The 16362-nt window shown below is 35.7% G+C and overlaps 1 protein-coding gene across 1 annotated transcript; it reads right to left on the bottom strand.

Moving 5' to 3' along the window:
• Nucleotides 1-2860: 2860 nt before the first annotated feature.
• LOC126968226 (sorting nexin-4-like) lies at nt 2861-15957 on the bottom strand. The gene is made up of 10 exons (XM_050813103.1): nt 15757-15957; nt 15576-15682; nt 14337-14475; nt 11929-12106; nt 10578-10716; nt 8705-8832; nt 7125-7287; nt 5659-5820; nt 4049-4163; nt 2861-3085 (listed from the first exon to the last, which is right to left on the bottom strand). The coding sequence occupies exons 1-10, from the start codon at nt 15832-15834 to the stop codon at nt 3035-3037; spliced, it is 1260 nt and encodes a 419-aa protein (XP_050669060.1). The 5' UTR covers nt 15835-15957; the 3' UTR covers nt 2861-3034.
• Nucleotides 15958-16362: the final 405 nt, after the last annotated feature.

Below are 16362 nucleotides of genomic sequence, written 5' to 3'. Positions count from 1 at the left end.
ATACTCCAGAGCTATTATGAAAATAATACCAGTTTTCTTTGCAGTTAAACAAGTTTTTTCTCGGAATGATGCATTTGTTTAGTATACTACTCTCATAAAAGTTGTTCTTATAGCTTTTACTTTTTTGTGAAGGTACAATTATTCAGATTAGTAATCAATTATGAGGATTGTAAGCAATTAAGCTGTTTGCGTCTGTTAAAATGTTACATTTTCGACGCAAGAATTTTGAAAATATTGGCTTTGTTACATAGGAGCCGTGAACTCATATCGCTCAAGGTCGCCGGCATTTAGTGTCGCCTTAAATTTTACATCAAATTACCAAAAAGTGTCTGAATTATCTATAAATAAATTTAAATAATTTATTAAACGCAGACTCATATCGAAGGCTTATTACAGTATTGATGGCTACGTAAACGATATTACAACGTGGAATTGAATAGTATTATAGTTGTTATTTTTTATGGATTTTATGGTTCAGCCTTAGAATAACAACCTGAGGTTCAGCCTAGTGTTGTTTTACTGGATTGCATAATTTTTAAAATATATATTATGTTGGAAACTTTGTGAAATTAGCATGTGTTTGAATTATATTTTTGGTGATTGACGTTGACGAGCAATCTGTTGATTTTTTGTCAATAAAGTATTTTTGACTTTGACTATAAGACGTTGTCAAGTCAAAAAAGCTTGAATGTTTGTGCTGCTCTAACTAGGAGCTAGGGAATTATGAACCACATTGAGCCTAACGAACCTGCGACGTAAAATGGACTAGTTCTGTTTGACGATTGTCAGCGCTAAGCAAGTTAGTTAGATCCTGGTTCAGCCCCTAACCATTGCACTCAACGAGAAATCACCCTTACAAAATTGTAGTGGCTTAATGTATAATTCATATCTAAACAATTTGTTATGTTTTTCCTCACTTCTAGGATTAATACACAAATAAAATTTGAAAAACAAAATTTTATGAACGATGCGGGACTCGAACCACGACCTCTGATTATCGATTTTCGATAACGATAATTCATATCGTCTTAGTACCGAGATGAGCACTAATGCTGATGCGAACTGTTAAGAAATGGACACGATGGAGAAGCTCGCACATCTGCGACCAACGGAAAACATTTATTCCTGCACTACAGACGGTCTCCGAACTACTCACCAGACCAGACCAGACTAGCGGTAGGCTTCTCTGCATAGCTAGCATCAGTATTATGGGTACCACGATCAGTAGCAATAATGTGTAACCTTTATTGTTTCGGTCTGAAGGGCACCGTTGCTAGTGAAATTATTGGGCATATGATACTTAACACTGACTAAAGGTGACGAGTGCAATTGTAGTGCCGCTCATTCCCTTGCGAGGTAGCCTAATTATTTGGCATATTTAGTTTGCTAACACATTTGTTTTGTACATTTTCTGGGATCATATTGTAAAAAAAACATGACTTACTAAAAATATAGTTAATGACTTTCGTTTTGTTATAATCAATAGGGATAATTGAATGACGGTGTACCTTAATATAAATTTTGAATTAGCACTTATCAAAAGTCGCAATAAATAGAAGGAAAGACTCTCACCACGGAGACGCTCGGATCAATTATCGCCTGCCACGGACCAATGTAGTTTTGGTTTTTGAATTCATATATATCGGTCATATTATTACTATATAATATATAGTTTAAATATACCAAAGTGGCAGTGGGCGGGGGACATGGTTCGACGGACAGATGGCCGTTAAGGCAGTAAAGTCCTCGACCACGTACCGGAAGACGCAGTGTTGGTTGGCCCCCCACCAGATGGACCGACGATCTGATCAAGATCGCTGGAATACGTTGTATGAGGGCAGCACAGGACCGATCATCGTGGAAATTTTTGGAGGTGGCCGTTCTCCAGCAGTGGACATCTTCCGGCTGATATATTTTACATACTTAGTTTCGTATGTTTTGACAGGTTTGCCTTGCCTTACTCTTGGGATAATTTAAACTGATAAATGACAACCTGAAATTGCATATTCCCAATGATTTGTCAACGTCAGACAGTTTAATTCCGGCTGCCTTTTACATATTATATATGTTGATTCCATGCTTTATAAGGTTGGCAACGCTGTTGTGATTCCTTTGATGTTATCAGAGTATGGGCCCAGTTGATAATAAACCATCGGATGACCCGTATGTATGCTCGTGTGTCCTCCAATACAAAGAAGCTGCCAAGTGCGAATCGGACACGCCCATGAAGGGTTCCGTAACAGTAAGTAATATGATATAAAAGTTCTTTTAGATCGTTGTAAATTTATATTTGAGTTGTTTGAATGAAATGTAAATAGCAGATAACGATTTATGACGTATAAAAAAAACTACTTACGAGATCTCGTTCTAACTAGTTTTCGGTGGAAGTTTGCATGGTATGTACATCATATATTTTTTTTAGTTTTATCATTTATTATTTTGAGTTTCAGTTCTAAATATGGGGAGCCCCCAAAATAAAATAAATAAATCATTCTCTTTAGAAGTTACAGGGGGCCGGGGATCCACATTTCACCACTTTGGAAGTGTCTTCCGCGCAAATTATTAAGTTTAGAAAAAAATGATATTAACCCATAAGTATGCGATTGATGAAAAAAAAATTGGGTTTCTTTTCTAAGTATTATTAAGCCCCCAAAAATTACTATCGGTTTACAGAATACACCTACGTGGTGCAGTATTGCTAGTAGTTTTGGAAAAAAGCGGCTGTGACATACACGGACAGAGGGACAGACAGACAGACATGACGAACCTATTAGGGTTCCGTTTTTTGCCATTTGGCCATGGAACCCTAAAAATAGTTACAACGATCAGCTGAAAGTCAAAAAAGTAATAAAAACGCAAATTGCAATAAAAATAGATTTATTTAACATTTCTTTTATGAAATCGTGCAAATCCAAGACAATTCTTAACAGCTATTATATTTGGAATAAATAATTGGAATAGTTAATTTTCTTACGACGAATTAATAATAAACAATTAAAATAATTTAGTGAGATCAAATCCATGTGACAGCTATTTAAGGCATATTCTGAAGGCATTCCTTTATTTGGGTCCATGCTTGTAAATTCTGAAAGAGAACATGGTTGTTATTTGAGTTTAGACCGAGGAAGTAGTATATACTAGCATATAGACTACCTTACACCTCGATAATGCGTGACTAAATTTGATTTGAGTGCTTAGCTTGTTTAATATTCAAAATACTCGGAAGCTAATGCCACTATACACAATAAAATACAATTATTTGTATGTTACTTATTGATAGGATTGAAGTCTGTGCCACGCCAAATGTAATAGCAGGTACCTACCTACACTCGCCACGCGTGACTTTGAGCGGGTTAGCTTCGTCTAGAACCAAACAGCCCAAGCGGGAAGCACTCACTTAAATCAAAAGGCAACATACAAGTAATAGTATTTTATTCAAATTAAAGGTATAAAATTTGCATAAGAGGTGTATTAAATGAAATCTCTATTAAGTTATTTTATAGACATTTTTTGTTATTTTTTGAAGTCGGTTTTTTTAAACATATTTTTTTTTATCAATCTAGCTGTATCTCCGTTAGAGATGTTCTTCATCGCTCGATACAGAGATGTTAGCCTATACGCTTACACATATGGTTTAGAAGTGTTTGAAATTAATGAAAAACAAATTAGGCTTTGTTCATAAAGGTAAGGTTCGGCAAGGGTCGTTACTGGGCGAATTAACTTTACAATTAAATTGTTATTTATTTTATTTTATGTTTTTTTTAGAAGGTAACCCATGTCGTAACGTCCTAACACCGCACGAGGAAGCTCATTCCACAGCTTGGTCGTATGTAGAAGAAAGTTCCTTGAAAACCGGACTGTGGAGGAGTGCCATACATCCAGATGGTACGAAGGTGGAATTCGGCGACAGGAAGCAGGTAAGACAGCTCTTCGGAACACTCCTCGTGATAAATGCGGTAGAAGACACACGATGAAGCGAGGTTTGTTGCAAAGTTTTCTATTAACAATGACGTCAAAATTTTAACTTCTTAGTATATAGTTGAGTTACCTTCTTAGCTGCTTTGACTTGTAACGCAATAAGGCTTACGAGAGACTCGTGTAAATCTTTGTCCTTCTGCTTTTGGAAATATTCTATCTCCACCGACGCTTTCTTGGCGAACTCTCTGAAAGTATGAAGTACATAAGTTGTGATGTTGGCGGGAAACTAATAGAACTTCACGCATGTGAAACATCATTAAGACTAAGGCCCGTTTTCACCGATGACACTTCAAACTGAGTTCAATAAAACTTAGTTTATTTATTTATCGTATAGGATAGTATATTGTATGTATAAGAAACAAACAGTATTACAATAATAAATATTAACAATAAGGTTTCCAAAAAATATACAACACCTTTAGTTAAAACGTAACGATATTAACCACAAACAGTGCTGTTTAACCTGATTCCTGCCGCCAAATTCCACCTTCGCACGACACGCCACAAGTTAGGATATCATCCCCACCATCTGGATGTGTGGCGGTCCTTCACGGTGCGGTTTTCAAGGAGCTTTCTGCCTCGTACTACAACGCTGTGGAATGAGCTTCCTTGTGCGTGGTGTTTCCGGGACGATACGACATGGGTACCTTCAAAAAAGCGCGTACACCTTCCTTAAAGTCCTCCTATTACATAAAAAAAAATAGTTTTACAGAAAAGAGTTCAAATGCCAGTCTTGATCTCGATTAAATACACACAGCGATTTCACCAATAACTTTTGGGCGTGTTGACGTAAACTGTCTGAGTTGAACGAAATTGAAAGAAACAAACCAATCAGAAACAACCTCATAAACTAACGACAACTGAAATTGTCAAAATATCATGGCCTTACAATATAACTATAGTGTAGATACCCATGACATTACAATGTCACTAAAACCAGGCCATTAAATTGTAAGAAATGAAGTCGATTGACAATCTACTGTTTAATTATTATAATATCAATAGCGAAATTGTAATATTACGACTTTGACATTATACCTGCGATATATGTGGCAGTAATGTTTAAAATCTATTGTATAGGCTCATAAGAAGTAGTAACACTACCTGACACGCGAGACGGACTAGAATACGAGTAAGTTACACAATTTTGTTAATTTAATAGGGCACTTATCTGAAATACAGCTATCCTTATTAAATTAGGATATGCTGTTATTTGGATAGTTTTCACTGAACGCTTTGTCATTGCGCGGCGTTGAAATCAAAGCGCGGTCGAAGCACCACTGAACGAAAACTTAATAGACGCGTATGCAGAGTTTTGCCTCAGACAATTTTAAAGCGTGATTGTGAGTCTAGTTATTAATTATACGTCAATGTAATTTAAGTAATTTTTTGACTAAGACTTTAGCTTCGGAAAAGTATCTAGTGTGGTGTGTCTGAGTGAGTTGTCTAAGGGACAAGACGAGCAGGGCATGCTGATGGTAATTGATACGCCCTGCCCATTAAAATGCAGTGCATCTCAGGATTCTTAAAAACTCAAAAATTCTGAGCGGCGCTACAATTGCGCTCGTCACCTTGAGATATGAGAAATCAAGTCTCATTTGCCCAGTTAATTGACTAGCTAATTCTTACACATTACTGCTTCACGGTGGAAAAAGGCGTGAGGTGATAAGTAGATCTTACTCCAAGTCTTCCCTGGCGCGTTCTATCGCCAGCCGGTCTGCCAGTATCTTGGTGTCGAGCGCGCGCGTGCTCTGGTCGCGCACGATGTCCGGCTCCGTGGTCCCAAAGAGCCGGGACATTATCCCGGATTTCCCGGCCGCAGCCCGGTTACGTTCTGCTATTCTGTCGAAACATACTCCCCATGAATTCTTCTTTAGCAAGCCGATAAGTGCAAGTCTATATCGAGCCCTGGCTTTTAAACTTGATGTTGTGGGTCGAGTAAAGGGGGCTTGAGTTGACTAACGTCCGTTTCCAATATACTATCTACAGATAGAGATATACTACCTTCTACTGTCAGTAATTAGCTGTCAATAATCTGAATCTGTCCCAATATACCCGATAAGTCATTCTTATCGCCAATTCACTGTTGCAATTTCCATACAAACTTCTATCCCTGGTGAGCTATACGTCGCGGTCGTCCCATTGACAGACAGAAAAGTCAACGATAGACTGAATATTGGGAATGGCCGTAAGAGAGCCGATCAGAATATAATATATATTTTTAGTTTTATTATATTTGACTTTATAAAAATAACTGTTGTATTTCTTAGTATTCTCCTAATCTTGAATTTTTTTTATTTTTGCCAAGCCAAATGTAATAGCAGGTACCTACACTCGCCACGCGTGGCTTTGAGCGGGATAGGTTCCTCTAGAACCAAACAACCCAAGCGGGCAAGCACCGATCTAAACCTTATCAATAGATAGCACGTACAAATAATAGTATTTTATTAATATTAATGGTATAAGATTTGCATTAGAGGTGTATTAAATTAAATCTTTATTAATTAAGTCGTTTCTTTAAACGTAGTGTTATTTATATTCAAATTATTAAATTATATATTAATCCGTGGTAAAGAATTCCACAATATTCGAAAGATTATTATATATATTATAAGAATTAATGTAGTAATTTTTTATCTATATTTACTTAACCAAATTAATAGTAAGTTCAAATTATCATTCTTGGAACAAAGGCTAAGTTAATCCACCATTTTCTTCTGCATTTTTTTAATGTAGCTAAGAATTGTTTTTTATGACAATAAGGGACGAGATGAGCAGGACGTTCAGATGATGGTAATTGATACGCCCTGCCCATTACAATGCAGTGCCACTCAGGATTTAAATGAGCGGCACTACAATAACGCTCGTCACCTTGAGACATAAGATGTTAAGTCTCATTTTCCCAGTAATTTCACTAGCTACGACGCCCTTCAGACCGAAACACAATAATGCCTACACATTACAGCTTCATTTGAAAAATAGGCGCCATTGTGGTACCCATAATCTAGCCGGCATCCTGTGCAAAGGAGCCTCCTACTGGTAACCCACTATTTGTCCCTTTTGGGTGTAAACGCATGGCAAATCCAGTTAATTCTTCATCCTACTCGTTGATTCACAAGCTTTGGAAAGACGCAGTTCCCACACACCTGTTACTTAGCGCGTCGTTGGCATTCTCGAGAGCTCGCTGCAAAGTCTCGTGGTTGGCACACAAGTGTTGAACAGCTGCCGCATAGAACAGGTATTCTTTCAACTGGTCTGCAAGCTGTTCCTCGTCTTCCGCTATGGAGTCTATCGAGTCTGCTATTGAATCTGTTAGGTTAAAATAACTTTATTCTCATCAAGACCTATTGTCACTTACATGAGAAATAAACTTTTCAATAATAAAGTAGGTACTTACAATGATTTTGGTAGGTACAGAATGCAACACGATGTTAGGCAAATAGATAAGACATAAAACAACCCACTTATGTTATTGAAATGTTTCATAATTATTGAGTATATGCCATTGGAGGCTCGCCTTAGAAGAAGTCAATGTTTTGGCATTTCTTATTTCTGAGGGCAGGTTGTTACCGTTAAAATATATTTTTTATGAAAATAAGGAACGAGACGAGCAGGACGTTCAGTTCATAGTAATTGATACAGTGCCGTTCAGGATTGTTGAAAAACATAAAAATTCTGAGCGGCAATACACTTGCGCTCGTCATCTTAAGACATATGATGTTAAGTCTCATTTGCCCAGTAATTTCACTAGCTACGGCGCCCTTCAGATCGTAACACAGTAATGCTTACACATTAGTGCTTCATGGCAGAAATAGGCGCCGTTGTGGCACCCATAAATTAGCCGCCATACTGTGCAAAGGAGCCACTGGTATGCAAAGGAGTCTCCCGACGGTAATTTGTAAGAATTTAATTGCAGTGAAGTGGTACGTTACCGACACAGAGAAAAATATAAATCAGCGGCGCGTCACAAGCGGCGGAGTGATCACCATCATCAGTTGAGTCCCATTGCTCAACGGAACGCTATTATTATTAATACGTCTAGATAGACTAATGACAGCTGTGAAAATGTGGAAAAAAAAATAGTTTTAGAGGTTACCTCTAAAGTACATATCGGTTATCTAACAGCAAGAGACTATCTAAAATTATCAAATAAAAAAAGAGTATAAATTATCTAAGACAGAAAGCAGTTTTTTTAGTACAGTATATTATACAATGATAGAACTGTTTCTTCAGGCGAATAATGATACGTGGGTAACACTGAAAATGTTCTAAACATTTTGGCTGTACATTTTAACTGGCCAGTTAGAAACATTGCTAATGAAAACTTTTTTGAATTTCAATTTTAGAACTCTTTGGTAACCTAATGTTGTACCTATATTGCTCATTTATCATTTGTTTTTGTGAATTGGCGGCAAATCTAAAACTCTTGTTACACGTGAAAATTAACCTAACGCGAGAATATTTTTTTGGTCGATGGTAGATATATTTATTTATTTATTATGACTTTCGTTGTGGGCTTACTCAATAACAAACTTACTTAAACATACATATAAGCCATCCATGACTCGGAAACAAACATTCATATTAATCACAATATAAATGGTTGCGCCTACCGTGATTCGAATCCGGGACTTCTAGCTCAGTAGGCAGGGTCACTAACCACTGGGCTATAGGGGTCGTCAAAATGCCTTATATATACTATAATAATATCTTTGTAATTACCAACCAAAATAATGTCCTGCCTTTTGTAATCCATCCCCCAGCTCCTTCTCAATGACACTCCACTCGCTAAACAGCTTGCCATAGTTCGCGTGTAGTTTGCACAATGCATAATTCTTTTCTATTATTTTCGATCTTGAACAAAGTTAATAGTTATTTATCTAGACTCATGCTATAAATCTTCTATTAAAGATTCTGAAACAGTTAGCTTATTGCCAACATTAAAACACCCAATGTCCTAATAACCATTACATCATCCAAACGAGTGTTGTAATGTTGTACTGAATTTCATAGCAACACTCCTTTGTTTTTTTTTCGATCCATTCATGCGCAAAGAGTTTCAACATACAGACACATTCTTATTGCTCGATGCGTGGTATCTGTACGAATTAAAAAAAAGAACATTTTCGTTTACGCGCGTTCCACACTATTAGAACGTCGCGCGCCGTAAAAAAAAAGTAGGTTATTCGAATCCCCGCCATTTTTCCTCGATATTTTTATTGTTTTGTTGCGAAAATGAGCGATTCAAGTTATGACAGCACACTGCCTAATATTCAAGTGAATTTTAATAATTGCACTATAAAAAATGTAAATTACTACTAAAATAAATAATTCTTTAATTAATACTACTATTATATATTTATGATATTAGGTTACTATTAGGACTGGCTGTTTTAATGTTAGCAGTAAACTAACTGTTTCAGAATCTTTTAGAGGATTGAAATTCTGGGTGTAGATACAGTCTTGTATACAACTGTTGATAATTATGTATTAAAACATAAACAACTATTATGCAACTGTTGTTTAATAAGGGGTATTAAAACACGAATGTAATAATAATAAACATGAGTGTTTTAATAACTAATTATCAACAGTTGCATACGAGACTTTATCTACACCATAATATGAATCCTCTAAAAGATTCTGAAACAGTTAGCTTACTGAAAATTTATTGAAGTAGGCGTTACTTTGCGAAAATCCTAATTATCCAAATGATTTGAGTTTTCTTTAGTGTCAATATTAGTATTCAAACAATTCGAAACGTGTTATTGTTGTGTGTGACACGCCTCTACACGAGGCATCCTCAGGAAATGTTGAGTCGCCAAAATCTGGCTCGAGACTGAATCAAATGATTTTTTTTGTCGAGAGGAGGAAAATACATTTACGTATTGAAGGCTCCGAAACGGGGTCCGTATGTCGGACTCGAGTGTCCGTAAGCGGACACTCCCTACCGACTAAAAACCTCCTGTATGCTGTTAGCGCTGAAGGCTTTTACAGCGATATAGAACGTGGGCCGTGGAGGCCGGAAAGACTACGCAACAACAGTCGCGGGGCGTCTCTTAAGGAGACTCGAACCTCGGACCGGCTGTGTGCTTGTGATCAATCAAAGAAACCACTCTTTTATACCATCGTCCCATGAAATGACGCGCTGTGATTGGTCGGCTGTTGTGACGTATTAGCCCCGGAAGTCGTGTCGAATTGTTTGAAGACAAATATTGGCGGAATAACACTAACGAAAACTCAAATCATTTGGACAGTTAGCTTACTGCTAACGTTAAAAAAGCCAGTCCTAGTAACCTTTACATCAAACGAGTGTTGTACTGTATTTAATTTTTTTTAAATATGAAAACATCAAATATTTGATGCCTTACACGAGAAAGTCACTAAATAAATCCATTATTATGTATATTAGAAGTGTACACGCCACATTAAGCCGGAGGACAATACGACATGAAGAAGTCCGTATTTTGCACAATTACAAGTTCGGTTGTCTAGCATCGGCCGTTTTGACATACCAGGCACAACCCTGAAATTAACCCTTCACCAAAGAAGAATGGAGTATGATGTTCTTTAAAGCGGCAAAAATGATTATTAATTACCTGGTATATAAAAAGTTTCCTAAATTTGACTCCAATTGTTTCCCATAATTTTTAACACTCTCGATCTCAGGGTCTGGTTTCTTCAGTCTTATTGATACAGACAATGATTTCAATTTATTTTCCGCTTGAAGGAGGTAGCCTGAAGACAAATAAAGTAGAATATACTTTCTCTGGCCATTAATATCTACTGTTACAATAAAAAAAAAAACAATATTAAGTTTGAATTTGGAAGCTCCCTCTTATATGAATAGTACTTACTAGCTGCGCCCGCAACGTCAGTGTGGACTTAAATCTTTCTCGGCACGTTCAATCAAATCAAAATCACTTTATTCATCTAGGTCAAGAACAGGACACTTTTGAATGCCATAAACTTTTTCTATTAACATTTACCACCAGTTCGGAAAAGGTTGAACTCATTACCTCTCTTTTAAATCAACTTTTTTCATTGTTTCAACAGCTTCATCGTTATACAAATTATTTTAATTAGAATATTAATTAATATTATATGTACAGTGATGCAATAATAATAGATACTTAAACAACTATTAATTAAAAAAAACAAAGAGTAATTATAATTTTAAAAACATGAAGCCGAGTTTCTGGTCACAGCCACGACAAGTAGCGCCCGTTCACGAGCATGACGCATGGACCAGCCAAAGCATACCTCGACCATATATTCGTCCGCCCCACGACGTCGCCACAAGCAGTAACATTTAAGCAAGCATGACAAAGCTTGATACGAGAACTCATCCCATATAAGATAAAAGGAAACTTGTCTTTATTTATATTTTGTGAGTATTATACATATGTATAATAGACACTACAGTAAGTATCTATTTATTAAAGTTTATAAAAAATCAATCCTCAACGGAGAGATGGACAAATGGGAGTGGATAATGAGAGGCTCTTTTGCACAGGATGCCGCCTAGATTACTTGATTAGACCACAACGGCGCCTATTTCTGCCGTGAAGCAGTAATGTGTAAGCATTACGGTGTTTCGGTGTCTGAAGGGCGCGCCGTAGCTAGTGAAATTACTGGGCAAATGAAACTTGACATCTTATGTCTCAAGGTGACGAGCGCAGTTGGAATGCCGCTCAGATTTTTTAAATAATCTTGAATGGCACTGCATTGTAATGGGCAGAGTGAATAAATTACCATCAGCTGAACTTCCTGCTCGTCTCGTCCCTTATTTTCATAAAAAAAAATGGATGGGTGATGAAATTTAGAAATAGGGATTTTATTGGTCACTCTTAATGTATGTATTCATGTGGAAGCGATGATATAATGTATATTTTATTCATTTGTCAATGATTGGCAATTAGTATTCAGAATTTAGCTACATATACACACCACTGTCTGTAATGGTCTCTCTCCAACCATGCTCCTGTTGCAGGAAACTCACGAACTGATCATCAAAGCACAATCGCGGATGTGAAGCAACCCTCAACAAGAAGTTCTCGAGTCCAGCTCTGCGCCGCTCAATAAACTCTGGATCTGTAGTGTCACACTTCCTCCACCCATATAAAATCTGGAAAGTTCCATTTAGTTTTTTTAGAAACCTCATTGTCTGACAATCTTAGAGCAACTGTCACCATGAAGGTGAGAGTATATATATCTACACAGTGTACAAAAAACTAATAGTGGGCCGGCGCCTTTGATGTTTGTCAAAAAGTCAACGACGCATGGCATACTACGCAGGACATAGGGTTGTCACATTTTTTTTTTAATAATTTAATTAAGATAAATATTATTATGGTCATTTATTGAAGTTCTTCATAGCAATGAATACAAAATGGCATTTTGCAGAGACAAATTCAAATAGAGTTTGACAATGTTTGATATTATAATTCTGTGATTCCTCTGGTGTTGCAAGAAATTGTGGGTGGCAGTGATCACTTAACAATAGGTGACCCGTACGCTTGTTTGTCCTCCTATTCCATAAAAAAAGGCCTATCTCTAGCAGTGGATGTCTTCCAACTGAAATATAAACTGATAATATAATGTAATGATATGAATGAATAATACACCAATTTTTAAATCACCCAAATGGAAAATGGGCAAAAAAAAAGGTTTAGCAAATTGGCAAATGTTTTAACCTTAATATACTATAAAAAAAATCTATTCCTAATAAATAATTTTAACCAAAAGTCTATTGAGAAGCAAGTTCTATTAGGCTCAAATGCTTAAACAGTTTGAACCAAATGTTGTTTCCAGTGAAAGAGGCAAAAATCGACATCAATTCTGTTTCTAAGCTATGAATGTTATACACAAAATCCACTATGGGATGACAATTTGCAATCTCTGACAGCACAGCTATAAGTACACAGGTAGTATGAATCATTTCAATTACTAACAAATTAAAACAAACATGTGCGAGAGTCATGTCCCGAGCTTGCATACCAGCGTCTCACCCCACATGATTGCCTTGTCTAGGCAGCTTCATCAGACAATTGTTTTTTTGATTTATAGACTCTTTTCATGAATCTTATTATATCTTTTGCAATGAGCTGACATATCTCAAGTGGTTGAAGAAGTGGACTTCAAAAGGCAAACAGGCATAAAAGGCATTGATTTTCTCAAAACTGAATCCTTTAGAATTCTTTTTGATGTCAGTTCACGCACTACAACTTAGCTTAGGAAATAAATGGAGCTCTGAGAGAGAAGAAAAATTGCAATAGAGGATCACTAGAGGAATCACAAGAGTGTTGTCAACCTTATAAAGTCTAATAAAAGTATATTCAAAAACCAAAAACACATGCATGTAGAAGGCGAGGATTGAATAGTGTGAACACCTTGGTGAGAGTCAAGAGTTCAACCTATTGGGCCACCAACACTTATAAAAGCTACGAATGGACATACAAGTCAGTCTCTCCAATGATGGACTTACTACATTAAGTTATGAGATCTGTGGGACTAGTACATTGAATTTGTGTAGGTTGGGTTATAATAATTTTATGTTCAGATAATATATTATTTGGACAGCAAACTGTTAATGAGAGTCCTCACAGTGTAGAAAGTATTAATTTGAAAATGTTTAATACTTTTTTTATATTAATTGGCTCCGTCGACGTAATGTCGATGATTCGACCAATATCAAGGTGGAGAGATTTTTTATTTTAATTTAGCTGATTGAAGTATATAAAGAGCTGATTTAAAAGGAAATGATCGGTTGATATAGCTGTGGTTTCGTTTGTGAACTGAAGAATAGGCAACAAGAGTTAGTATGGTTAGTAATAAACACCCATAATATTAACTACCTTGTTAGTATCTAATCTAAGTTTAAGGGAGAAATGTGTGAATGTAAGTGGGAGTATGTGCCTAATAGATTAATACAATTTAGAAGGCTACATAAAATTTAACAGTCTTCTGACAGCTCAATGATATCTTTCCAACATTCTTTGTTTATATAATATTGTGTGGAGTTTCAAACAAAATACAAACAACGAAATATGAGAATTGCATAAGTTACCCTACTTGAAGAAGGAGATGTAAAATAAGGAGTTTTATGTCAAATAATAAACTCCTTTTTAACCATTTTTATAGCACTATGACGTAAGTTTTACAGAGGCAAGTAATACAAAGAAATATACATTACAACTAGCTGTCATATTTTTTTATGTAGCTGAAAGACATCCAACCATTGTGTCTTCTAACTTTATCATAAGGTGTTAATTAATCATTCTTCGATTTATAATCAAACTTTATCGAATGTGCTTCCTTGCCTGATGCTACAAAAAATATTAGACAAAGAAACTCACCCTCTTTTCTGGTAATGGAGGTATAACAACATGTGAATAAGTCACTTGTAGGTAATCATGAATTTGTTCAAATTCTGTGTACCTTCTCCAAATACTGCTGATTTTTGTTTGCACTAACCTAAAGTCTGGATCAGTTACTCTGAAAATATTAACAATAAAGTATTTATTAATAATAGTGTGCAATATTAAGTGTATGTACTTTAATGTTCATCGTTTGTTCACGAGTGAAACAACTAATCTATACTATGTAGCACTGCACTCAGACACGTCCACACGCAACTAATAGCCATTTAGAACTGGCCTTCCGCTGTACTGTGCATTCCTTTTATAGCACTCAATGTCACACGGTTAATCGGCAGTGGTTGATGTCATGACAGTGACAATGATAGTTAACACATACTCTGTTAAGACTAGGTGTCAGTACACTACATGTACTATTTACATTATTGCAATGTACAATTCTCTAATATTAAAACTTATATTTCTAAAATACATTCCACATTACTTACAATACAGCATTCTACAGGTGAAACAATTTTTATTGAGTTTCTTTACAAACAAAGATAGAAATCTTTTCTCTTTATAATATTATGAGTATGTATAGACTGGCACGCTAACTAACACGTACATTGAGAATATTTACAAATTACAACTTAAAATAGTACTTTTATAAAAACTGTAGTAACACATTAGAAAGAAATATAAAAAAAATTTAATGGGTTTGTTTAAATTTTGCAAAATTGTAAATGTCTACGATAAGATAAAAATCTCTGTCATAATGGAAGAAATCTCAGAGATTATGGCTTGAATAAGACAGTCACGGCAACCACACCTCTGTAGTCTGTCCTAACTAAACACATACATATTACCTAAATGTAACAATGCATATGGTAGGAGGAAATGGCAGTATTTATTGCCAGACACACTAAATGCTTTGCCAGCGAATGTTTTAGAAAGTATTGAGAAAAAACTGGAAAAGGCAAAGTATATATTAAACAAACAATTTTTAATGTAATTATGTGTACTATAAGGCGTGTTAATATAATTAGTATAAGAATTTAATATAATAATGTAAGTAATTAAGAGCGATCCCACCATCCGTGGGGACGAGCTTACATGGTTTCTTGTGGGTGACTTTATATGTATTTTCTCTGTAATACTTTTCATTGTGAACAATAAAGAAAAACTGGTGTGTTCAATGTGTATACTGTTAAATTAATTAGTTCAATGAATCCTTACTTTACATCAATAAGATAGACAGTGTAATGATCCCTCATGTGCAGTGTTCCATTTGCTCTTTTCTCCGATTCCACTATTGTTATATCCACATGTTTTATCAATGTATCCTAAAAAGATATTGGTTGGATAATCCCAGAATAATATACAGGAACCTTAAGCTTTTTTTATCAGATTATTATACCTGACTTTGAAATTCATCAACACTTTTAATTTCCTTTGTAGATTGTAACTTTCTGATCGGAGAGTTTTCTTCAGTCATTTTATTAAGTGTTCAAGTACCTGTTATATACTGTAATTTTTTATTTTTATATTATTTAAATTGAATATAATAAATAATTAACAAATTACAATAAAATAACAAGTATACGCTATACAGGTAGGCGGTGCTTGATAGTCAAAAATTGACAGTTGACATTTATGACACTGATGAATGATATTTAACAAAGTGACTGACATTGACTCATTACTGTCAAATCAGATTATGCACGCCATTAAAAAAATAGAGTGCGCCAGTAGGTAAGCCGTAAATGAAAACTTCAGTACTACACTGTTAGCAATCACTTAAAATATAATATATATCCCTACTTAATATTATAAATGTGAATGTAAGTTTGTTTATTACGCTTTCACGCCTAAACCGAACCGATTTTGATAAAATTTAGTACAGTGATAGACTAGAGCTTGAAAAAGGACATAGGCTACCTTTTATTGCAAAAAAATAGGGGGGGGGGGGGGGATAGAGGGGTTGAAAGAATGTAGGGGATGGCTGTTAGTAAAAAAGTGTGGA

This window comes from Leptidea sinapis, chromosome 1 (genome assembly GCF_905404315.1).
Source record: "Leptidea sinapis chromosome 1, ilLepSina1.1, whole genome shotgun sequence".
Classification (NCBI taxonomy): domain Eukaryota; kingdom Metazoa; phylum Arthropoda; class Insecta; order Lepidoptera; family Pieridae; genus Leptidea; species Leptidea sinapis.
The sequence above is the reverse complement of the archived record's forward strand: the minus strand, read 5'-3'. Positions and strand labels throughout refer to the sequence as shown.

What these genes read in the sequence shown, in the direction of transcription:
- LOC126968226 (XM_050813103.1), bottom strand. Translation starts at nt 15,834, where the DNA reads ATGACTGAAGAAAACTCTCCGATCAGAAAGTTACAATCTACAAAGGAA. An exon ending in CTCCATTACCAGAAAAGAGG is followed by an intron (nt 12,107 to 14,336) that starts GTGAGTTTCTTT and finishes GGAACTTTCCAG; the next exon opens with ATTTTATATGGGTGGAGGAA. An exon ending in AGAGACCATTACAGACAGTG is followed by an intron (nt 10,717 to 11,928) that starts GTGTGTATATGT and finishes ATTTGTCTTCAG; the next exon opens with GCTACCTCCTTCAAGCGGAA.